Below are 25,866 nucleotides of genomic sequence, written 5' to 3'. Positions count from 1 at the left end.
ATAAATTGATGAAGGTAGAGCAGAAGATGCGGTGTACATGGATTTTAGTAAGGACTTTGACAAGGTTTCCCATCATTGGCTCATTTAGAAGGTCAGAAGGCATAGGATCTAGGAAATTTGCATGTATTCAGAACTGGCTTGCCACAAAAGGAAGAGGGTGGTAGTAGATGGAGTATATTCTGTCTGGAGTTCAATGACCAGTGGTGTTCTGCAGGGATCTGTTCTGGGACCCCTGCACTTCGTGTTTTCTATAAACGGTTTAAAAATAAGTGGAAAAATGAGTAAGTAAGTCTACAGATGACTTGAAGGTTGGTGAAGCTGTGGATAGTGTAGAAGTTCATCATAGGTTACAATGGGACATTGATGGCATGCAGAGCTGGGCTGAGAAGTATCTGCTGGAGTTCAACCTGGAAAGGGTGAAGTGACTTACTTCAGAAGACTGAATTTGAAGGCAGGAAATGGGATTAGACATCCATAAATCCTTCAGAATGGTTGCACAAGTTGAAAGGATGGTTAAGAAGAAGTATAGTGTGTTGATCTTCACTAGTCATGGAACTGAGTTCAAGAGCTGTGAGGTAATGTTGCAGCTCTATAAAATTCAGGTTAGATTACAGTTGAAATATTGTATTCAGTTCTGATTATCTCACTATAGGAAGGATATAGAAGCTTTAGAGAAATTGAAGAAGAGGATGCTGCCTAGATTAGGGAGCGTGTCTTGTGAGCAAGCTACGGCTTTTCTCTTTGGAGCTAAAGAAGATTATGATAGAGGTATACAAGATGATAAGAAGCATAGATGGTCTGGGCAGCCAGAAACATTTTCCCAGGACAGAAATGGCTAATATGAGGGGGCATAATTTTAAGGTGATTGGAGGAAAGTATGGGGGGGGGGATGTCAGAGGTAGGTTTTCTACACAGTAGTAGATGCATGGAGCACACTGTCAGGGTTGGTGGTAGAGGCCGATACATTAAGGAGATTTAGGAGACTGTGGTGGCACTTAAATGAATGATAACTGGAGTATTATGTGAGAAAGAAGAGTTAGATTGATTTTACGGTAGGTTAAAATGTTGGCATAACATCATGGGTTGTATTGTTTTTTACAAAAACTATAACTGGGTCCACAATGGCATGATGGATCATGAACAAATTATAACACTATGTGGGTTCTGTAATTTCATTTCTGTTGAATGTTTGATGGTTTTGACATCATCTGATGGTGACTGAGCATGTTGCCTGGCATTGTCTAAGGTGAATATCTAGGAACTTAATTTTATTTTCTCCAGAAGGGCTGATTTGACAGATGAAATCATTACTGGAAACCACTTGCTTGAATATTGGGGTCATAAAATTCTAGAAAGGTCCTCATTACTGGCATTTTGATTGTACATTGTCACAGGGGACTCATTGCTGAGTGACCATTACAGTTTCCAAACAGACTAAAATCTGCCAATTTAAATTTGGTGCAGGTTCAGCATCTCCATTCATTTTAATGAACACCTCTAAAGGAGATGGACAATTTCAAATAATGAGCATGTTTTTTTTTGAAGTGAATATATGCTTAATTGTCACCTTCTATGTATTTAGGCATACTGTTTGAAATGTTCTCTAATATTTTAATTGTTTTTAATTTCTTTATTCCTAATTTTTAATGATTTTTAATAGCATGATTAAATATTTGCTGACTCTCAATAACAGACATTAATAGCTGATAATCCCAGATAGTTTTAAAATTTACTCATTTTACCAAGAGGTCTCTTAGTGACCTAAAATTCTTACATAATTTTCAGACTTTTATATTTTAACCTCTAATTAGCTTTGTCCATTAAGAGATGTGAAAAGAAACCATGGAAAGGTGCTTTTTGACAACTGGCGATACCAATTTATCCAATCCAGGTCCTGGGAACCTTATTTGTTGATAGGACTTGAAACAGCTTTGACCTTTAATGAAAAGATTATCTCATAATGAAAAAACGTTAGATATGCGTCTAAGAACTATTTTTTGTAAAAGGAAACAGATAAAATTTACAAAAAAAGTGTTTATTTTACAGCCAGGAATAAAAATGAAAGTGAAGGAAGATAATGAAGAACTGAATTAATATTGCCTGCTTTTCACTACTGCCTAAAGTCAGAATTAATCCCAGTTGCCCTATTTACAGAGAAATGGTGAGCCTTAGCCCAGATAGACGCCGTATTTCATCTGAGTCGTCTGCTTCTTGTCATGCAGCATCATAAATCTGACACACCCCTCATCACACAAAGAAATCTTGAAATGGCTTTTAATTAAAATTGAAGCAACGAATAATCCATCAGATAAAGTGGAATAAACTTGGTTTAATTGTCACTCCATTAATTCCTTAGTGTCTTCCTAAGCATTCTGCAGTTGCTTACAGTTGATAGCATGTTATTGGAATAACACTCATGCATTTAATAATATAATACATGAGAGATTAACCTTGGCAATTGTTGTGGCTATTGATACTAAGTTTTTCTATAAAAATGTGGTTAATTTGGTCTGCGTCAATAGAAGCAAGCAGGCCTACTCGTTTGGTGTCAGCACTATTCTTTAATGTAAATCCTTCACTGACATCAGTCCCAGCCATTTTTTAGTGCTAGCATTTTCATCCATGGAGACTTGAGTGCATAATCAAGGCTGGCACACGAGTTCAGTGCTGAATGTTGCTGAATTGTTGGAGGGCTGATTTTTGAGCAGGGCCTTAAATCCCCTCAAACAGAAGCTGAAGATTTCACAGCATTTTTTCCCAAAGATGATCAGAGAGTTCTACTGGTATACTACCAATATTTATCCTCCGTTCTGTTTTAGTAGAATGGATTGATTATCTGATTATTCACAAAGCTGTTTGTATGAATGTTTACTGAGGATAAGTAGGTTGCCAAGTTTTCTGCAGTTCAACAGTTTAAAGTCATGGGGACAATTGCATGTTAAAATATTTTGGAACACCCTGAAGATTTGAAAGGCATTTGGGAAAATGCAAAATTTCCCTCCCACCACCCCCTTATTTTGTGTGGTTCCTGTATTTCCTTAGTACCTAACTACCTCTTCTGCTGTGTGGGTTTTGTGACTAATTTTACTTTATTCACTGAAAGGTATTTAATCTGAAATTCACTTATACAAGCTGTGTGAGATTCCTTGCTTATCTACAGCAGTTTAATGTTTCACATCTGTGCTTATAGATACTTGTGCCTAGTTAGTTGATTTGATGATAAAGTTGTATGAAACCTGTGCACATGGGGAAAGGCCAAGGCCTCTTGTCCAATCAACTAACTCTGCTGGCATCTCTAAGATAACACAGCCTATACAGCTCAGGGCTCAGTAAAAACCAAATCATGACACGTGACATACATGAGTGTTTTCTGACCAACTTCTACTTTTCTAAAGCAAGAAGCTGCTGGGCCTAGATTTTGTGTATAATTTTTCATGTGTAGCTTCACTTTTTTAAAGTGCTGCATAGTATATTTTTTATGTCTGAGAAAGCGAATCAATAAAACAACTTTGATATGCATCACTTCTTTTACTCCATTAGACCTCATTCAAATATAGCTATAAGAATCCTGTAGATTGCTGTTCAACTTTTGGACTCCATTGGGAAAATTCATCGTGACTTCCATCGATGTATAGTACTGCTTTATATTAAAATTTCATTTGCTATAGGAATTAGAGTTGATTCTTGACTACTTGAGTCAATGTTCTCATTTGATGAGACTATGGCTAAATGTAGTCTAACACCATACACCTGCCAAGCAGTGTTGTGTTATTTTTGGGAGAGTACTTGGTTCACAGATAGGGAAGGTGTATAAGGATATGTGACTGGCCTTAATAGTCATCTTGGTGGATAGGTACAGACAAGTTGTGCTGAAGGGCTTGTTTCCGTGCTGTATTACTCTGACTTAATTTTAACATCTATGACAAGTGGTGTTTCCAGTAGCGTACCACTCCTTCAGCACCACGCTAAAGAGTCAACATGAACTTGTGCAAAAGTATCTAGAATAGGACTTGCAGCCATTGCCATCCGACTTAAACGAGACATGACTAATTAGCTGAGATTGATACAAGGTATTTCTCTCGAACTGTCAGCTAATTTTATGGAAACATTAATATATATTGCTAATTGCACAAATAACATTCTAAATGTATTTACAAAATAAATTGTAATCAGTTTCAGATATGATCCATGCTTTTAGATATGGAAAATGGCTTTCAAGGAAGGCTGTTTTTCTATTGAAGAAAATAGTCAATTATAGTCTTTGTACAATTTTAAAATAAATTGGATAGGCCATTTTTTTAAAATGATAGGTGTGCATGTTCTAAATTGAGTGAAATATATCAGTGTGTCAAAAAATAGGCATTACAGCTTGTGTGTGAGCAATGAATTCAGAATAAATGACATCTGATTTGTCTTGTCTCTGAAGAAGAGCTCATGGCTCTTTAACTGTTGGCTCTTAATCTGCCATGCTATAATACTTCAAATAATGTGAGGATTGACGACTGAGAAAACGCTGTTCATCTAAAACGATTAATGATGAAATAGCCATATAATTGATATTTGGTATGATAGAACTCAAATGCACTGACTTATTTAACTGAACAAATATAAAAGACCGGCTATAAAACCAAAGGGAAGGTGATGAGCAGAACTTAACAGTGTAATGATGTCGTCCTTTGATTTATTTTGCACTTGAGTGTATTTTAAATAGGGCAGGTGATGGCACAATGGTATCACTGTGATAATAGATACCCTGCACAAATTCCTGGGTTCAAATCTCACCATGGCAGATGGTGATGGATTTCAAGTTTAAAAATGACCATGGAAACCATTGTCAAAACCCATCTGGTTCACTAATGTCCTGTAGGGGAGGAAATATGCTATCCTTACTTGGTCTGGCTGATATGTGATTCAAACCCCACAGCAATATAGTTGTCCCTTAACTACCCTCTGAAATGGCCTAATAAACTACTGAAAATTCACAAATTCAAGGCTGCTCACTCCAACCTTTTCGAATACAGTTGGGGATGTGCAATTAATTGCTGGCACATCCTGCAAAATGTGAATAAAATAAATCATTTTTTTGTTCGTTTTGAATTCTAAACATGTGCTTGAATGACCCCCCCACCCATCCTGGTGGTATGGAGACCAGGGCTTTAATAATTTTCAGGAGATTTATTTAGAAAGTCCACTAAAGAGCCTAAAGCTAAATTATACTTGGCACATTAATTACCCTGGCTGTGAGAGTTCCTGGGGAATCCTCTGGACAGCTCCATTTAAAGAAGGGTCATATTGTCCCTAGTATGAACAACTGGGGCAATCATTCATAAAATTTGGCAACTATTGATCTTGTCTAATGGAACACTTTTGTGGTATTGACTTTTGTTGCACTTCCCTAATTTAAGCATAGATAAATCAGGGGCTGATACTGTCTTTTGAAATCTTGTTCTTCTTAAACGTTTCTGTCAGGGTTTCTGATCAATTTGTCCTTGTGCCATCTTATTTCATTTAGTGAAAATATTGAAGTTTCAACAGCATTGAGAAATTCATGATGACAACATTTTACTTTGCCGAATGAAATGGAATTTGTTTGAGTTGTGATGTACAGAATAAGTTTCAAAGGTTCGGTCAATTTTAACTGCCTTTTATAAAGTAGCCTTTTGTCTTTATACAGTAATCTTAATGTGAAATGTGTATGGTGGTATTTGAATTGAATGCTGAAGAAATAAGGATTGTGATTTTAAAGGGGATGGATGCTTGTGTGAGCAAAAGGTAGTATTAATGCAGTTAAAAGGGTAAACAGCAGTTAGCAAAACAGTTCTGAATTGTCTCACTGCTTATTTCTTGCGAACTATCAGTGACAAAAATCACTGCTTTTTGAACACACTCAACTGATGCTAATATAAAGCTGTTTGCTTGAAGTATGGTGTAGCATCCAACAGCCACTTGTGCATGTGACTGATCTAGTTAAAAACTGGCAATGGTTCTGTCCCAATTAAGCAACATGGTGTCCCAAATAAACAAAGAAAATCCCAGCTGGTTACTCAATTAGATTGTACATTAAGAGTTGTCCAAGTAAGCAGCTGCCCCGATTAACTGATGGTCCAATTAGCTGGAATCCACTGAACTTACCTAGTTTGCAGTTTCAGTTTCTTATACAGTCCAACAAAGGATGCCATTGAATGTTCAAAGTAAATTTATTACCATAGTACGTAGACTTGTGTCACCATATACAACCTTGAGATTCATTTTCTTGTGAGCATACTCAATAAATCCGTGATAGAATTCATGAAAGACTGCACCATTTGGGTGTTTAACCATTGTGCAAAAGACAACAAACTGTTCAAAAACAAAAAAGAAATAAATAATAATTAAATAAGCAATAACTATTCAGAAAATATGATGGAGTCCTTGAAAGTGAGCCCATTGCTTGTGGGAACATCTCAGTGATTGGACAAGTGAAATTCAGTGAAATTATCCCCTTTGGTTTAAGACCCTGATGATTGAGGGGTACTAACTGTTACTGAATCTGGTGGTGTGAGTCCTGAGGCTCCTGTACCACCTTCCTGATGGCAGCAGCAAGAAGAGAGCATGCCCTGGGTGGTGGGGATACCTGATGATGGATACTGCATTCCTGTGACAACGCTCCGTGTAGATGTGCTCAATATAGGGGGCTTTACCTGTGATGAATTGGGCTGTACCCACTTCTACTTACAGGGTCTTCTGTCAAGGGCATTGGTGTTTCCATACCAGGCAATGATTTAGCCAGTCAATATATTCTCCAGCACACATCTGTAGAAGTTTATCAAAGTTTTAGATGTCATGCCAAATCTTCGCAAACTCCAAAGGAAGCAGAAGCACTGCCATGCTTTCTTCATCATTGCACTTGCATGCTGGGCCCAGTGGAAATCCTCTGGATTGATAACACTGAGGAATTTTAAATCATACAGTTTTTAAATCCCTGTATAAGAATTAAATCTATCAGGTACATCCAAGTTCCCAGTGGAACTTCATTTGCCCCATGACTGAAATGCTCCCACAACCCCATTAGCCTCATTTCCCTCTCTCCTTAAAATACTTCATGTTAGCTTAGCTTTAATGATACAGACTCTTAAGACATAAACCAGTGCCACTGATATTTCTAAGCCATGTTCTCAATGTAGTTCTTGTTTCAAAAAATCTAATAAAAATCTAATTTGCACAACCATCAGAAAGTTTGAACAGAGTTTCTTGCCTGGAAAACAACTACTTGAGGGGGTACATTGCTTTTCATTGTGGGTTATAAATTGCTCTTCAGTCCTTTGGGCAATTCTTAGCAATCCTTGGCTGCCCTCCTCTTCATGTGGTTTTTAAAAGCCTGTACAAGAATGAGTAAAATTTTTAAAAAGTGTTTGTTGAAGGGTAGGATTAAGATTAGTAAGAGAATGGTAAAGGAAGTCTTAATAAAACATACAGTAACTAGGAGTGAAATGTAAAGGCACATTCTAGGTGATCTAGGGTGTGAGGGACTGATGGTGTTTTATATATGATTGTACTTTCTGCTTTTAGGATGAAGTAGTGAAATATTGCACGTGCTTGTTTACTGATATGGTTTCTTAATAGATTGAAAGGTGCTAAGTGCCGTTTAACTAGTCTTCAGTGTGGTTGCCATTATTTTGTAATATGTATAGTGATTTTATGATCCAGCATTTTCCATGTGATTTTTCCATGTGTAACAATTTTGATGAAAAAATATGTGATTTAGGTGTTTCACAGATACGCAAGGGGCAATAAGAGTTATCAGTGTGCCCGAAGAACCTATTAGAATGATCCAAAAGCTTAGTGGTGCTCTGTAAAAGTGCAATGTTCTAGTTACAGTACTTCCTTTCATCTCATGGCTGCCTTATTTGGCAGAATCCCTTTTGAAAGTGAGTTGAAGAATTGATAGGAATGCAGTTTAAAAATACAGTAGTTTAAAACTGCCATTTGTAACCACCAAGGTCCTCAAAAACCATAGGGCACTTCAATGAATGTTACAGTCCTGCACGTTGGACTACAGCACCTAGTACAGAAAAGCAGATGACCTTAACATCAACCAGCCAAGATCTTGTTGAATAGAAGTGTAGGTTAAGGGGGCTGAGTGGCTTACTCCTGTTCCTATTTCCTTATCTTCTTGTGGTAGAAGCATAAAACAGAAACTGCAGAGGAAATGGAGATAATATTTCCAACAGTGTGGAGTCTAGGACCAGAGGGTTAGCCAGAGTGTGATGAATCTGTGGAATCCAGCTTTGGAGGCCAAGTTGTTGGGTATTTAAAACAAAGGTAGATGGATTTTTCATTAGTAAGGGATCAAAGGTTACAGGGAGAATCCAAGAGAATTAGTTTGAGATGGATAATAAATCAGCCATGATAGAATGGCAGAGCAGACCTGATGGGCTGAATGGCCTAATTCTGCTCTTGTGTCTTAGATCGTCATATAGTTTTATGTTAAAAGCAGAGAGTGTGGAAGGAAGGAGTTTCTGAATAGGATTAAGGCAGCTGGCTACTCTGCTGCAAGAGGTTCAATCAAAATTCTGAACTGCATGGTAGTTGATCCATCATGCTTTAACACAAGTTATGGGTTCAAGCCACAGTCTAGAGATGAGCTCTAAGTAAAGGTTGGCACTCCATTACAGAACCAAGACAATGCATTTTCAATGACATATTGAAATGTGAACTCAGGTGGCCTCTTGGATAAAATCAGGACCCTTTTATGCAGTTCATTGAGGAGAGAAGTTGTGTGAGTGACCTGGGCCAGTATTGGTGAATATCTAAAGCAAAGAATTTCATTACCACTTATGTGTAATTTGTAAATTGTTTAACTTCTAAAGCTCAGGTAGCTGAATTACTCTGGGAGATGTTAAGATTGTGAATGATTCAGATTTTTCAGTCGTGAAAGGATACGCATCCATGAAGGCATAGAGGACTTGAAGCAAATGTAGAGTTAAGGTGAAAGGAGGAAATTGAGTAGATGTTGAGTGTGCAGGCAATATAAACTCAGAAGCCAATTTATTATATACACCTGTACATTTGCTTGTTAATACAAATAAGACCATAAAGTATAGGAGCAGAAGCTGGCCCATCGAGTCTGCTCTGCTATTCAGTCATGGCTGTTCCTTTACTCAACCCCAGTTCCCAGCCTTCTCCCCGTAACCTTTGATGCCATGTCCAATCAAGAACCTATCAATCTCTGCCTTAAATACACCCAGTGACCTGGCATCCACAGCTACATATAGCAACAAATTCCTCAAATTCACCACCCTTTGGCTAAAGAAATTTCTCTGCATCTCTGTTTGAAAGGATACCATTCTATCCTGAGGCTGTGCCCTCTTGTTCTAGATTCTCCCACCATGGGAAACATCCTTACCACATCTACTCTGTCTAGGCCCTTCAACATTCGAAAAGTTTCAATGGGATTCCTCACCCCCCCACCTCATCCTTCTGAATTCCAGTGAGTACAGACCCAGAGCCATCAAACATTCCTTGTATGATAACCCTTTTATTCGTGGAATCATCCTTGTGAACCTCTTCTGAACCCCTCTCCACTGCCAGCAAATCTTTTCTAAGATGAAGGGCCCAAAACTGTTCACAATACTCAGTGAGGCCTCACCAGTGCCTTAAAGCCTCAGCATCACCTCTTTACTCTTGTATTCTAGGGCTCTTGAAATGAATGCTAACGTGGCATTTGCCTTCCTCACCACCGACTCAACCGTTAGGGTGTTCTGCAAAAAGACTCCCAAGTCCCTCTGAATCTCAGATTCCTGGATTTACTCCCCACTGAGAAAATAGTCCCCGTGTTTATTTCTACTATCAAAGTGCACTTTCGAACATTGTATTTCATTTGCCACTTTCTTGTCCATTCTCCTAATCTGTCTATGTCCTTGCATCCTACCTGTTTCCTCAACATTACCTGCACCTCCACCAATCTTTGTATCATCTTCAAACTTGGCAACAAAGCCATCTATTCCATCATCTAAACCATTTATATACAGCATAAAAAGAAGTGTTCCAACACTAGCCCCTGCAGAACACCACTAGTCACTGGCAGCCAACCAGAAAAGGATCCTTTTATTCCCATTCACTGCCTCCTACCAATCAGCCAATGCTCTAACCATGTTAGTAACTTTCCTGTAATACCATGGGCTCTTAACTTGGTAAACAGCCTCATGTGTTGGACTTTCTGAAAGTCCAAATATACAACATCCACTGCATCCCCTTTACCTATCCTATTTGTAATCTCAAAAGAATTCCAACAGGTTCATCAGGCAGGATGTTCCGCACAACAGACAGGATCTCCTGGTTGCCACCCACTTCAACTTTGCTTCACATTCCCATTCAGATATGTCCATACGTGGCCTCCTGTACTGCCATAATGAGGCCAAACTCAGGCTGGAGGAGCAACACCTCATATACCATCTGGCATGAACATCGAATTCTCCAACTTCTGGTAATTCCCTCCCTCTCCCTTCCCTCATCCCAGTTTCACTCTGCCTCCTCCTCCAGCTGCCTATCACCTCTCTCATGATTCTGCCACGTTCTAGTACACATAATGCTTTCCTCTTACATTCCTTCTTCACCTTTCCTGCCTATCCCCTTCCTGCTTCCCTTCCCCCACCCCTTGATCTTTCCTTTGATTAGTTTTTCACCTGGCACCTACCAGCCTTCTCCTTCCCACCCTCCCCTCACCTTCTTTATAGGGCCCCTGCCCCCTCCCTCTTCAGTCCTGACGAAGGGTCTTGGCCTTAAACGTTGACTGCTCATTTTCATGGATGCTGCCCAACCTGCTGAATTCCTCCAGCGTGTTGTACGTGTTGCTTTGACCACAGCTTCTGCAGTGTACTTCGTGTTTAGGATGTTCTCTGAAGGAGAGCATGCTGACTTTGTACTATCTTGTCCTGTATCATCAAGTACTCCATCATCTCATCCTTAGCAATTGACTCTAACATCTTCCCGACCACTGAGGTCAGGCTAACTGGTCTATAATATCCATTCTGCTGCCTTTCTCTTTTGTTAAAGAGTGGAGTAACGTTTGCAATTTTCCAGTCCTCTGGCACCATGGCAGAGTCCAATGATTTTTGAAAGATCATTTCTAATGCCACGACTATCTCTAATGCTACCTCTTTCAGAACCCTGGTGTGCAATTCTTCTGGTCTGGGTGACTTATGTACCTTTAGGTCTTTCAGCTTTTTGAGCATCTTCTCTCTTGTAACAGTAACTGCACCCACCTCCTCCTTCACACACTACAACATCAGGTATACTGCTGGTGTCTTCCACAGTGAAGACTGACGCAAAATATTCATGTAGTTCATCAGCCATCTCCTTGCCCCCTGTTATTATTTCTTCTGCCTCATTTTCTAGTGGTCCTATGTCTACTCGCATTTCTCTTTTATTTTAAACATACTTGAAAAAACTTTAGTATTCACTTTGATATTACTTGCTAGTTTGCTTTCATATTTCATGTTTTCCTTTCTGATGATTTTTTTCATTTGCTCTCTGTAGGTTTTTAATAACTTCCCAATCCTCCATCTTCCCACCAATTTTTGCTTTGTTGTATGCCTTTTCATTTGCTTTTATAATAGCTTTGACTTCCCTTGTCAGCCATGGTTGTACTATTTTACCATTTGAGTATTTCTTTATTTCTGGAGTACGTGTGTCCTGCACCTTCCGCATTTTTCCCCAAGCATGCACACTATTGCTGCTCTGCTGACATCCCTGCCAGCAGCTCCGTCCAATTTACTTTGACCAACTCCTCTCTCATACAACTGAAATTTCCATTGCTCCACTAAAATACTGCTACATCAGACTTTACTTTCTCTCTCCCTATCAGTTTTCAAGTTGAACTCAATCATATTGTGATCACTGGTTCCTCAGGGTTCTTTTACCTTAGCTCCCTAATTGCCTCCGGTTTGTTACCTAACACCCAATCCAGTATAGCTGATCCCCTAGTAGGCTCAACAACAAACTGCTCTAAAACATATCTCATAGGTATTCAACAAACTCACTCTCTTGAGATCCATTACCAAACTGATTTTCTCAATCGAGCTGCATGTTAAAATCTCCCATGACTATCATAACATTGCCCTTTTGACATGCCTTTTCTATTTCCTGTTGTAACTTGTGGTCCACCTCCCAGCTACTGTTGTGAGGCCTGTATATAACTGCCATCAGCGTCCTTTTACCCTTGCAGTTTCTTAACTCAACCCACAAGGATTCAACATCATCTGATTCTATGTCACATCTTTCTACTGTTTTGTTGCCATTCTTTACCCATAGAGCCACGCCATCCTGTCTCCCTACCTTCTTATTTCTCTGATATAATGTGTAACCTTGGACATTCAGCTTCCAACTGCAACCATCTGATCAGCTGATCATGTGGCAGCAACTCAATGCATAAAAGCATGCAGATGTGGTTAAGAGGTTCAGTTGTTGTTCAGACTAAACATCAGAATGGGGAAAGATGTGATTAAGTGACTTTGACTGTGGAATAACGATTGGTACCAGATGGGGTGGTTTAAGTAGCTCAAACTGCTGATCTCCTGGGATTTTCATGCTCAATAGCCTCTAGAGTGGGGATTCCCCAACTTTTTTATGCCATGGACCAATACAATTACGCAATGGGTCCATGGACCCCAGGTAGGAAACACGTGCTCTAAAGTTTACAGAAATTGGTGTGAAAAACAAAAAATATTCAGTGAGCGGTACTTTGTGGGTGAAGACACCTCACTAATGAGAGGTTGGTGGAGAATGGCCAGATTGGTTCAAATTGACAGGAAGGCGGCAGTAAATCAAGTAACCATGCATTACAACAGTGGTGTGCATAAGTGCATTTCTGAATGCAATACACGTTGAACATTAATGTAAATGGGCTACAGCAGCATAAGACCACGAGCATACACTCAAAGGTCACTCCATTTGGTGCAGGAGGCAAGATAACTGCAGATGGTGATGATTTGTATAGACCAGGTGAACAAGGCAACAGCAAAGCATACAGTCTTGTAGTACTCCAAAGACTACATTGTTCACCCGGCATTCGAAATACCATAGAAAATCAATCTGTCTCTCTGTCTCCATTTCACAGCGTGATGGGAGAAACAACGCACCGATTTACGATGTTGAAAGTCTGTTGCATTGCTTTTTCTGAGCTCTGTGCCCAAAGACCTTGGATCTTTGGGCTCGCAGCCAGAGATTTTCTGTCTCCAACAATACAGCGACCTCTGATTCTCTCTCCCCCTCACCCCCCCCCCCCCCCCCCGTCTCCAGAGCCTCGAGGTGAGCAGAGCTCTTAGGCCGAGTCCTTGGTGTGCTGAACAATGAGCAGTTGTGAAACCCCGAGAGTGGGTCCCATTCTCGTAAAGAACTGTAGTCAGTGTGCAATTCCAAGTCTTCAGAAGAACCCTGAAAGGAAAAATAAAGATATTAAAGATGGAAATAGAGCTGTTTCTAAGGATGAAAGCAAAGGAGTCGTCGTCAGGCGCCATTAACCCACCTATTCTCCAAAGGGATACTACCACTAAACATACCTTTACTTCTCCTCTCCTCCGCTTTCTGTGGGGATCGTTCCCTCTGCAATTCCCTTGTCCATTTGTCCCTCCCCATTGATCTCACTCGTCCCTGCAAGCAGCTGACGTGCTGCACCTCCTCCTTCACCTCCTTTCAGGGCTCCAAACAGTCCTTCTAGATGAACACTTCACCTGCGAATTGGCTGGGGTCTATTGTGTTTCGTTCTCCTGATGCAGCCTCCTCTACATTGGTGAGACCCACTGTAAATTGGGATCTGCTTTGTCAAGCAACTCTGCACCGTCCGCCACAAGCAGGACTTACCAGTGGCCAAACATTTTATTTCTGATTTCCTTTCCTGTTTCGATGTGTTGATTAATGGCATCCTCTTGTGCCAAGATAAAGCCACCCTTGGGGTGGAGGAGCAGTACTTTATATTCTGTCTGGATAGTCTCTAATCTGATGGCATGAGTGTTGCTTTCTCCTTCTGGTGAACAAATTCCACCACCCCCATTCCCCACACTGACCTTTCACTTTCTCTGACCCTATTACTTCCCTTGGGTCCCCCCCCTTCTCTTTCTCTTATTTTTTTCAAATTCTTTCCAACTTCTCTTCTAATATTTGTATATCTGTGCACTTGTAATGTGACTGTGACACTGCAATTTCTTTTGGGATCAATGAAGTATCTACCTATCTATTGTCCACTCTCCTCTCTTCTCAGAATCTTTCTCCTCCAGCCCTTTACCTTTCTTACCCACCTGGCTTCATCTATCACCTACCAGCTAGCCTCTTTCCCCCCTCTCCCCACCTTTTTTATGCTAGCATTCTCCCTTCTCAGTCCTGAAGAAGGGTTTTGGCCCAAATCATCGATTTTACTCTTTTCCATAGATGCTGCCTGACCTGCTTGGTTTCTCCAGCATTTTGTGTGTGTTGCTTTGGATTTCTTGCGTCTGTAGACTTGTGTTAATGCTCCTTCACTGGACTTGCTCCATGTGATTAATCTCGGTTTTTTTTTAAGGGAAAGAGAAATCACTGGCATGATCAACAGGACAATAGGAGCAGAAATAGGCAACTTGGCCTCTTGAGTCTGTCCTGCCATTCAGTGTAATCTTGGCTGATCTGCAGTGGACTTTGTTTCTTTTGTGCTAATTCCCAGAAACCTTCCCCCCCCCCCCAAAAAAAATCTCCCTCTTTAAATACTTTAAATGATCTAACTTACAAAATCCTTCCATGCAGAGAACTCCAATATTGACCAGAGGGAAGAAATTTCCTACCCTGCTCAGTTTTAAGTGTGTGGCCCCTTATCTTGTTGCTTATGTTCCCTTACTGGTAGTTTCCCACTGGTGGAAAGGATTTGATACTGCCCTCTGGGGATCTTTGTGTTTCAATAAGATCATTCCTCATTCTTCTAAACTCCAAGTTCTACAAATCCAATTTTTTTTAGCCACTCATGATAGGATAGTTTTCTCATCCCAGGAATTAGTCCTGTAAGTCATTTTTTTTGAACTTCAACAGTCTGTGTGTTATCGAAATGTAAGTAAGCCAATTTTTCTGCAAGTCAGAAATACCTGTTTTCTTATCGCTACTTGCATCATATTGCTCTACCTACACTTGTTCTAATTTAATTGAATAATCACCCCAACACTACCTATAATTAAATTAATTAAATCAATATTGAATGTAGTCATCTTTGGATATCATGAAATATATTAATATTCCAAGCTCTAAAAGTGAGACTTTGCATAAATTCAGATTTTCTTAAGTTGGGTTATTCATTACCTGGTGAGCCTATGTACTTCCACCATTATCCTTCATTAAGTAAGGACCAGGACCTTAATACAATACACCAACACCCTGTAAAGATGGATCATTATTTTTAAACTCCAACCTCTAGCAATAGCAACCTATGCAATTTGTCTTGTTAACTATTTGATGCATCTGCACAATCATACTTGTAGCACTTTAGATTTAAACTACAAAAGTACTGGATCTGTAGTAAAGAATATATAGAGGTCGTTCTAGAAATGAGTGACCTGCGGGTCACACTGTAACTTTGGAGAGAGAAGTGGAGTTAACATTTCAGGTCAAAGACCCTTCAGAAATGGAAGAATTTTTAAAAAAACGTATTAAGATTGAGTAAGATCAACAAGAATATCTCTGAAGGGATAAGCTGTTTAGAAAGCTATCTAGCTGATGGATTAATGACGGTCATTAGAGAGAGAACATGCAAAAGCTGTGAAATGCAGGTTGAAGCTGTTCTAGAGAACTGGAACCAAAAGAGAAATGCTGGAGAATCAAATAGCTCTGCTGTTAGAACTTTAAAATGTTGGAAATGCCCTGCAGATCAGTCACTCTCCATGAGAGAGAAAATCTGGACGAGTATTACTGATAAAACAGTTACAGGCTCCAATGCTGGAACTGTCCCTCTTTAATCTTTCTTTTTCTTTTATAGATAATTTGCTGGAACTGGGTGCAGACAATGCAAATGGGTTTCTTGAGTCCCAGGATACTCAGTACAGAGAAGCTCACAAATGTGATATCTGTTTCCAAACATTTTCCAAATACAACCAATTACAGCGCCACTTGCGGGAGCATGAGGAGAATGACAAGGTAAGTTCACTTGTTCCTGATCCTCAAAAGTTTGAAAAATTGATTAACATGTAGTTAATTAACATGTAGTTTGGAGCTAAATTAAATAATATTAAAACAATCTTATTAATATCAAATAATTAAAAAATAAAAGTAGCTTCTATGTGGCTATTAAGACAGTATCCTGTGGAATAAAACAGAATGCTCAAAAGTCATATTTGTGTGGAATTTACTGTACTTGGGTGCCACTACAGCATGCCCTTGCAAACCAGAGATGGGAGAAGGCTGACTGGAATAGTCTCCCCTGACTCTCATAGGAAATGCGCTCTTGTATATTGTTCAAATTTGTGATTTAATATAGAACATTCCAGTACTGTATAGGCCCATTGCCTCAGAGTGTTATGTTGACCTTTTAACCTACTCTAAGATCAATCTAACTCTTTCCTCCTACATAGCTCTCCATTTTTCTATCATCCATTTTTCTATCTAGGAATATCTAAATGCCTCTAATATATCTACATCTATCACCACCCCAGCAGGGTGTTCCACACACCCACCACTCTTTTTTTTAAAGTTTACCTCTGACATTTTCCCCTTTTACGTACCCCGTAACTGGGTCACTTACCAGCAAAGATAGAGAGGTCCGTTGAAGTCTGATGGTACTATTTTTAACAGTATTTATTGATAAAAATACACAAAAATAATATCAATGCAAACATACAGATAATATACGTCGTCAATACTAAATCTAAAAGCGTGGGTATAATAATAATCAATAAGAAATACCTCTATCGTTGTCTAGGGGATAATGTATTGTCCGATGGAAATATAAAAGTCACTCAAGTTCATTCAAGCTGCAGCTTTTGGTTGTAGAGAAAGACGGATGTTTAACTTGCCCATTCCTTTTATGATGTCACTCCTTCGAGAGTCGTTGGGGGCTCATTTCCCCTTTGTTGTTAACTAAAGCCGTGCTTCTGTGGCAAGACCCACCAATTCCGAGGCAAATGGAAAAGGACGCACGTGGGCTTTTCCACCGGCTTTCGCTATTACGCTGTTACAGGAGTTCTAGCATTTCTTCTGGTGCGTCTGAAGGGGCTGTTCCCCAGACCCTCTTTTATCCTGACTCACAGGGTCTCAGATGTCAATCAGGTTGGGATGATGCAATCCCTCCACCAACCCCCCTCGGTTCATTGCCTGGGGGCTTCGATGAATCATACAGTATTCAATACACAATTCTGTCTCCAAGAGATAATGGCCGTTAACCGTGGCTTTGTCTCTCGGAGGCCCAGGACACATTCCAAACATTGAGGAATCTGCGTGTCTGTCTCTCATTTCCTGGGTCTCCTGACCCGAATCAGTAGTGATCCTGCGATTCCCAAAAAGGAGGGGGCCATGGGCATAACACCCCCCTCCCCATGCTTTGCTTCAGTCACCTTATAATCATAACACAAAAATCCAACTGCAGATGCTGTGGATCAAAGGATACGTACACAACACTGGAAGAACTCAGCAGGTCAGGCAGCATCTGTGAGAAAAGAGAAGCCAACGTTTTGGGCAGAGACCCTTCATCAGGAATGGCCAACGTTTCAGGCTGAGACCATTCATGATAAATTAAAACAGCTTGATTTATGGCTGGTAATCCAAGGTTGGGTGGTACCTGCATCTCCTTACTCAGTCAAGTGAACAATGGCTTGGAAATTCATAAGACCACGAGATATAGGAGCAAAATGAGGCCAATTGGCCCATTGAGTCTGCTCTGCCATTTCATCATTGCTGATCCATTTCCCTCTGAGCCCCAATCTCTTGCCTTCTCTTCTATCCCTTTATGCCCTGACTAATCAAGAATCTGTCAACCTCTGCCTTAAATATACCCAATGACTTGGCCTCCACAGTCATCTGTGGCAATGAGTTCCACAGATTCCTCACTCTCTGGCTAAAGAACTTCATCCCCATCTTCATTCTTAGTGGTTGTCTCTCTATTTTGAGGCTGTGTCCTGTGGTCTTAGATTCCCCCACCATAGGAAACATCCTCTCCATATCCTCTCTATCAAGGCCTTTCAACATTTGATAGTTTTCAATGAGATCCCATCCCCTCATTCTTCTGAATTCCAGTGAGTACAAGTCTAGAGCCATCAAACACTCCTCATATGATAAGACTTTCAATCCAAGAATCATTTGTGTGAACCTCCTTCAATTCCAGATTCAATTCCATTGCAATGTCCTTTGTTTTTACTTGGCCTTACTCGATCGAAAATTGACTACCTGGAGGCAAAGGAGCTGAATCAATTGGAAGGTCACCCCACACAAAATTTAATGAGCACAAAGAATATTTGAGGCAAGCATATAAAAATGATCAGGTGCCTAATATCTACTCCCAGAAATAGCCAACATCATCTGTTTTCTATTCTGCCCATCAATAAACTACAGGGTTAGCCTCTGTTTTATGTTTAGCCTACTGGATGCAGTGTGGGTCTAGTATTGGGCTGATTATCACAGTTTGCTGCTCCAGCTCACCCAGTAATGGGAAGATAAAGTTGTCTGTGTTTTTATTTTATAAACTAAAATTAAATATTTTTAGTAGTAGGTTTGATAGAATTTACAATTTTTGCCAAATGCAGTGGCAGTATATATTTTTAGAATGTGTTAAAGTATCATGAGAAGTTGTAAACACAAGAAGGTCTGCAGATGTTAGAAGTTCAAAGCAACACACACCAAATGCTGGAGGAACTCAGCAAGTCTTAGTCACACCAAATATTTCAGTACACTATGTGAATGGGGATTTGGCATGCTTTGTTGGGCTGAATGGCCTGTTCTTGACAAAAGCTTTCTAATGTTCTAAAGTCAAGCAGCATCTATGGAAATGAATAAACAGCTGAAGTTTCGGGCCGAGAACCAGAAAGATGTATAGATGCATGGAGATACCAGTTGACCATGATCTAAAAGTCTTTGAAAGTTGACTTAGAAATTGTATTAATTTTCAAATCCTAAGATATAGGTTCTAGTCGCACAGCCTTGAGATTTCTATATACCTCCATTGCTACTCATGACTCCAAACAAGCTTCCTTCTTTCTCGTTTTTCTGAGATATTCTGTACTACCTCTTTAGCCAGGCTTTTGGCCTTGTTATCCTAAGGACTTCTGTATCTTGATGTTTATTTTATTTTTGAAGGTGCATTTGAAAGTTTTTCAGAATGGTCTGTTATGTTTAAGATATTGGTATTGGAACAGGTTTGAAGGACTAAATGACCCATTTCTACATGCTTGTGACATATTGACTATTTTGCACAGTGACAGAAAGTAACTTGTACTAGCTGTTGATAGAGTAGAAGTATTTAAACTCCAGGTAAAATATTTTTAGAACTAAATGTTGGCAGTGTTAGATGTTAAATTGTAGCTCATAAATGACACATGGCTCAGTTTTAACCAAGAGATGAATTATTATTTGCATTTTCCTAATACTTTAAATCTGCAGACTTTATTTTTGCTTTGTCTGTGTAAACAGCCTTACCGGTGCGATCAATGCCCAGCATCCTTTAATGTGGAATTTAATCTTATATTGCACAAAGCTACTCACAATGCAAATGACCCATCTTGCCCCGTTTGTGGCAAAAAGTTTTCCCGCGTGGCCAGCCTTAAAGCTCACATTATGCTGCATGAGAAGGAGGAGGTGAGTTTTCACTGCTTGTAATCTACATTTACTTTTACATTAAATCATAATAACTATGTCCTGTTACATTTATGTTCCAAGGAATGCTAGCTTTAACTTGAAATTGCTTTGTGATAACACATTGTTAATTATGACTTGGCAGAAGAAGCATGAACTTAAAATTTATCTAATGCATAATTAAAATTTTCAGAAAGAAATCTAAGCACTATCTTTTGCAGGCTTACAACTCTTTTATGTAGCTATAGATTTTCATTGTTGCTGCAGGTAAATTAGATAATGCCTTTGCAGTCATAGGGTGCTATATTATAACATAGAAGAAACAAGAGTTTAACTTTTGTAAGGTTAGGAAGCTCTGATAATTGGGAAGTGTGTGGTCCTCGAGATACACCAAGAAACAGCTGGTATTTTAACCACAAGCTGGAAAATTGCACTCCAGTCCACTGAGACAAGGCCTTGTACTTTGGTGAGACCTTCTGTGACAGCATTCCATCATGCCATTGGAACAGAAGCTAAACTCCAGATGAGTTTCAATGCAAATTTGTTTGACATATTTTAAATAATGTAAACCATTTAAGAGCAACCTATTAAAACATATCAAAATTATTGTAATTTTAAAAGTAAGCACATCGATATTTAAATTTGAGAAGTTCAAAAAGGGATGTAAATAAGATCATGCTTGTACCTGCTCCTGTCCATTTAAGCATAGAGTTACAGTTGTGGGATATGATCGTATAGTGTAAGTGCTGAATAAACTCAGGGATTTTGTGCTGCCTTGGTGTTCAGCACATGCAGTACAATACATGATGCAAAATCACAGGAATGCTGTACGAGCAGTCTGGAAGTTTGGAGTTTATAGATGATGTGGAAATCCCAGATTTGCTGCAACTCAAGTGGGGAGATGCCACTTATTGTGAGTGGGTCTGGTGACATTTCTCTCCCAAACTTGGATTTTTGATTTAGAATTTATTATTTCTAATAGAGTATAAAACTTTATAATAAGCTGAGCTTCTGTATTCTACACAATTATCAGCTAACATCTGTTTCTGTTTTCACATTGCTGTTAAAGGTTAAGTTAAGCATCATGGGATTTATCTTTGACCCTGAATTATTTGCAATGATTGATTAAAACGGTGGTTGGTAGGACTACATTGTCACTACCTTAATTCTAAACATAAAGGTTAAAAGGGCCATGGGATGGGAGTAGAAAGAATAGAAATATTAAATTAAAATCACCAGTTTAGATTTTAGTGTCATAAACTTTATTAATTAGTCTGTGAAAATAATTGCATTTTGACACATTTTGCAGAAACTTTTACAATTTCAGATGGCCTGACTTTTTTTTTGTATCTTCTCTGTAGAACCTGATATGTACAGAATGTGGTGATGAATTTACATTACAGAGCCAACTTAGTAGACATATGGAGGAACATCGGCAGGAACTAAATGGAAGTCAAGTGCATGTTTGTAAGATCTGCACGAAAGAATTTGAAAGGCCTTCCCAACTACGCGATCATATGAAATCACACTATAGAGTTAGGTGTGTGAATTGAAGCAGAAATGTAACGGCTTATTTATGCTGTAAATTTAAGGCTGTCTCATACATTGCATAGTAATACAGTTAGAAAGTATGTTTCTACCTGTGGTACACCGTGTTCAGCCATTTGTCAGATCATGATATTTTCATTCCAGCCCACCTCCAGTTAGTGTTTCAGCCTACATATCTAAATAACATTATTTTTTAATGAAATTTGACTGTCTTATTAAATGTAGATGTGCAGCACATCTTAAAATTACCTGAAACTTTGTCGATGGGAATTGTCAGAGAGATGCTAATACTCTTGAGGATTGTATCTTTTGGTGATCCATTGACTAAATTCTATTTATAGCTGCTTCTGCTTTTCCATATGAAATCAGCAATAAATAGGTTAAAAGCAATAATAGAGTAATGATAGTACACACCTTGTTAGTAATATCAGTGGGTCGGGCAGTTTCTGTGCAGAGAGAAATGGATTGATGATTGTCATTGGACTATCAATCTGACATGTTAACTCTCTTTCTCTCTCCACAAATGCTGTCTTGCCTGTTGTGTATCTTCAGTATTTTCTATTGTTTCAGATTAACATCAGTTGCATTATTTTGGTTGTTTCTAGAGTGGAGGTTGTAGGGAGACATTTACTATTTATGTTATTTTATTGGATTCCCCCATAGGTGGATAGGTATTGGAAAATTGTATGTGTGGGAATTGTTTTTTTTCTTCAGATGGTGAGATATTCCCTCAGTGTTTTCTCAAAGTTACAAAGTAGTTCTCTAAATTAGGAACAGTTCGAGAGGGCTTTTAGTATTGTTCGGGGATGAAAGACGCATGTAATTATTGGAAATTTCCTGAAATATTTTCCCCTCACCACCCCCAATCCTACCTCTAAACAGTCATAGTTTGTGGAATCTTTTAGTTAAACATTCAGATTCATCATATCACTTTGGTACATTTATTTTGAACTCTACGAAATTGGTATTTTCTCCCAAAGATGTGGCATGTATAATCCTTGTAGCACTTCAGGTTTTGTTGCTGGGGATTTGGAAAGCATTAGCATTACTACTTTCTCTGATACTTCAATTCTCCAGGTATAAAAGCCTCTAGTCTTTTGGAAATATTTTCTGTACATTGGGTGGTATTTTAACAATCAATATACCTGGACCTCTATGGTGTTTTTGACCTTTTGCTTTTCACCATTTAGAAAGTAATACTTAATCCAAAGTGGATGACTTCACGTTTCAGTGCATTGAAATTCATTTTCCGGTTGCTATCCATTTAATCTATTACTGTCTGTTTGTAATTTAAACCTTCCAGTGACACTGCTTAAAATGCAGTAAATTTTTGTGGTGAATGCTTACAGAAGAAATGCTAGATGCTCTTTCCATAAAATATTGCAAGTGCTTCAATATGATGTTCATATGTTTTATGCTTCCCTTAATTCCCAGGTCATCCCTGTGTACAAAACAGTATAAAAGACATGTAGATAGATCAGGGTTCTCTCATCGTTGTGAACATTGTGGGAAAACATTCCAAAAACCTAGCCAGCTTATTCGCCACATCAGAATACATACAGGTGAGGTATGCTGTATAGCTAATATGGGATTATTTATCAGAGTGCCTTTTTACAACAATAATTCGGAAGATGATTCACTTTCTGTTAATGCAGGTGATTAACATAGAATGATAGAAATATACAGCACGTAGACAAACCCTTTCTACCCATCTTATCCATGCCATCCGTGATGCTTATCTACATTTGCTGTCTGTGCCTTTTGTATACAAGTATTTGTCCAAATGCCTTTTATGTAATTATATCCATTTCCACTGTCTTTGGCATGTTTGAGATGTTCTCCATTCTCTCTGTGGAAAAACTTACCCATCAGATCTTATTTAAATTTCTTCCCTCTCTCCTTAAACCTCTGCCCTCTCCTCTAGAACGGAGTGTTTTTCTTATCTATGCCCCTCATAATTCCATAAACCTCTAAATTTGACTCTGCTCTTTCTACTTTGCAGTGAGAATAAATCCAGATTATCCAATTTCTACTTGTAACAACAGACCAGCATTCAGAAAACATCCTAGTAAATGTCTTCTGCACTGTCTCTGTTCTTCACCACATGCTTTCTATAGTGTAGCTACCAAACTGCATGTGGTCTAACCAATGTTTTCTACAACAAACCACAAGTCCCAACTCTTTTACTTAGTACTGTGCTGTGTGAAGGCAAGCATTTATCACGACCCTATTCACGTGTTACTACTTTCAGGGTGCTATGGACTAGTATTCCATGGTCTGTCTGTACTCCCAAGATCCCTGTCAGTTACTTCTTAAATTCTACCAGAACAAACTGCTAATTTTTTGGCATTGAAAGTTTTTAGGTAATCTGATAAAATTATCAAATTTTGAATTGACACATACATATAACGTGTAGTGAAGCATTGATTAGGGTATTTTACAATGGAAAAAACTAAAAATATTAGAAACTAATCTCTCTGGTGTACTATTAATGGATTATTTAATTCTTATAAAATGATTGCAAAAGTCATTAGTCTTTAATTATGTGATCTACACTGCATTGCTACACTGGTCAAAAGATGTTTTCGAGCAATTCATTGGCATAAAATGTTTCCCATTTTAATTGATACAAAATCGCTTTTCCCATAGTGAAAGATGGTTTTGGTTTAAATGAAAGATGATTTTGGTAACTTTAATCAGTCACATAGAGCATGATTTGACCTTGCTGCCCTAATTCTTGATGTTATTTCCCCAATTTATGCAATGAAATTCAAACAGATATGAGAACAAACTGCTGGATTGTTATTAAGTGGAGATAATGGGAGCAGGTTTGGTGGCAGGGCCTAGCTTGAACTGGAAAATTATTTGTGGGATCTGAGTAGATGTTATCAAACTTCACTTGGAATGTGAAGACTGAAAGTATTTATTTCAGAACTTGAGTGCTATGTTAGATTTGCTCTGTGTTGCCACCCATCTTTTATTTATTGTATTTTTATAACTTTTCATAAACAAGAATTTTTAAATTCTTAAAGGAAGGGATTTCACTTGCTTTTGATTCTGTTTGGTATTGGGATCCAATGCAAAAAAAAGTGCAGCTTATCATTAAATATGCCATGAGGAAGCTATTTAGTGAATGCTAATTGTCATTGTTTTATTCAGTTGGCAGAACCAAGGCATTTTTATTATTGGTATTAATATTTGTAAACAAGTTTCTGGCAATAGATATGTAGATAAAGATGTATGGAATCCATTGCAAATTTGGATTCCAGATGCAAGTCTATTTTTCCTGCTAGGGATTTGGAAATCTGTTATGTGATATCCAGTATTTCAGTGATTTGGATGAAAGTGTAGATGGCAGGTTAGCTGGTTTGTGGATGATACGAAGACTGATGGAGTTGTGGATAGTATAAAGGATATCAAAGAATATATAGTGAGATATAAATCAGTTACAGATAAAGGCAGGCAAGTGGCATTCAGAGTTTAATCAGGACAAAAGTGAGATGTTGCACTTTGGGAGGTCAAATAGAAGGAGTAAATATACAGTAATGGTAAACCCTTTAATAACATTGAAGTTCAAAAAGACCTTAGAGTCCAGGTCCATAGTTCATCGAAAGTGACTATGCAAGCGGATAAGTTAGTTTAAAAAAAATGGCATATGGCATGCTTGTTTTCATTGATGGGGTGTTAAGAGCATAGGGAGTGGATGGTCCGTGGAATAGGTTGCCAGGGTAGCATGGAGACAAGCAGTTTGTTAGAGTTTGAGGCTTTTAGAAAGATACATAGGAAATGGAGGGCATTTAGTATAAATTGGCAGCAAGATTGGCCCAGCATCATGGATCAAATGACCTGTTCAGTGCTGTACTGCTGTGTTCTGTTCTGTTCTGTTCATAACATATTGATTGCAGTGTGTTTATTTGAGAGTTTTGTGATACTTTGAGTAATAACTATTGTAAGTAATGAACCATGAACAAATGCACAATATTACTAATAAAGTTCATCATTAGTTTAACCCAGTACAATGTATTTCTGATGTTGTTGACATTACATGTGTAATGTCATTACTTTTCTGCAAATCTTTCTGCACTTACCAACTTTTACTTGGTATTGTAGGTGAACGGCCATTTAAATGTGGTGATTGTGGAAAGGCTTTCAACCAGAAAGGAGCATTGCAAATTCACATGATCAAGCATACTGGTGAAAAACCACATTTTTGTGTCTTTTGCCCAGCCTCGTTTTCACAGAGAGGCAATCTACGAGCGCACATACAAAGAGTTCACACTGAGGTAATGATATATTCTACATGGTCAGCAGGGCTTTTAACTTGGTTTTACTCACAATTTTGAAATGTTTTAATAGCTAAACTCTGTAATACCGTGCATTGTAATATCTAAACTTACCCATTTTGAAATATTTCAAACCTAGTTCTCAAGTGTGCTTTCTGGAATCCTTTACTTGGCTATTTTGGCTATTAGTTATTAGTTTATTTTTGTTTGAGCAAGGTGTATCTTACTATTCCGTTGCTTTCCACAGATAATTGGCAATGAATTCCAA

General features: G+C 38.6%; 1 protein-coding gene across 3 annotated transcripts in view; it reads left to right on the top strand.

The window, feature by feature from the left end:
• Window positions 1-25,866, top strand: part of LOC132395723 (zinc finger protein 236-like) — a 159,522-nt gene that overhangs the window by 35,351 nt on the left and 98,305 nt on the right. For 2 of the 3 annotated variants that reach the window (XM_059972688.1, XM_059972679.1), the window contains exons 2-6: window positions 15,968-16,125; window positions 19,606-19,770; window positions 21,129-21,307; window positions 22,750-22,877; window positions 25,426-25,598. In XM_059972688.1, the coding sequence (XP_059828671.1) occupies window positions 15,968-16,125; window positions 19,606-19,770; window positions 21,129-21,307; window positions 22,750-22,877; window positions 25,426-25,598 (803 nt within the window). Of the gene's footprint in view, window positions 1-15,967; window positions 16,126-19,605; window positions 19,771-21,128; window positions 21,308-22,749; window positions 22,878-25,425; window positions 25,599-25,866 lie in introns of those variants that run through there. The other variant, XM_059972696.1, reaches the window with a different exon arrangement.

Source organism: Hypanus sabinus, chromosome 1 (genome assembly GCF_030144855.1).
Source record: "Hypanus sabinus isolate sHypSab1 chromosome 1, sHypSab1.hap1, whole genome shotgun sequence".
NCBI lineage: Eukaryota > Metazoa > Chordata > Chondrichthyes > Myliobatiformes > Dasyatidae > Hypanus > Hypanus sabinus.
Note: the sequence above shows the minus strand (reverse complement) of the source record. Positions and strands in the feature narration are given on the sequence as shown.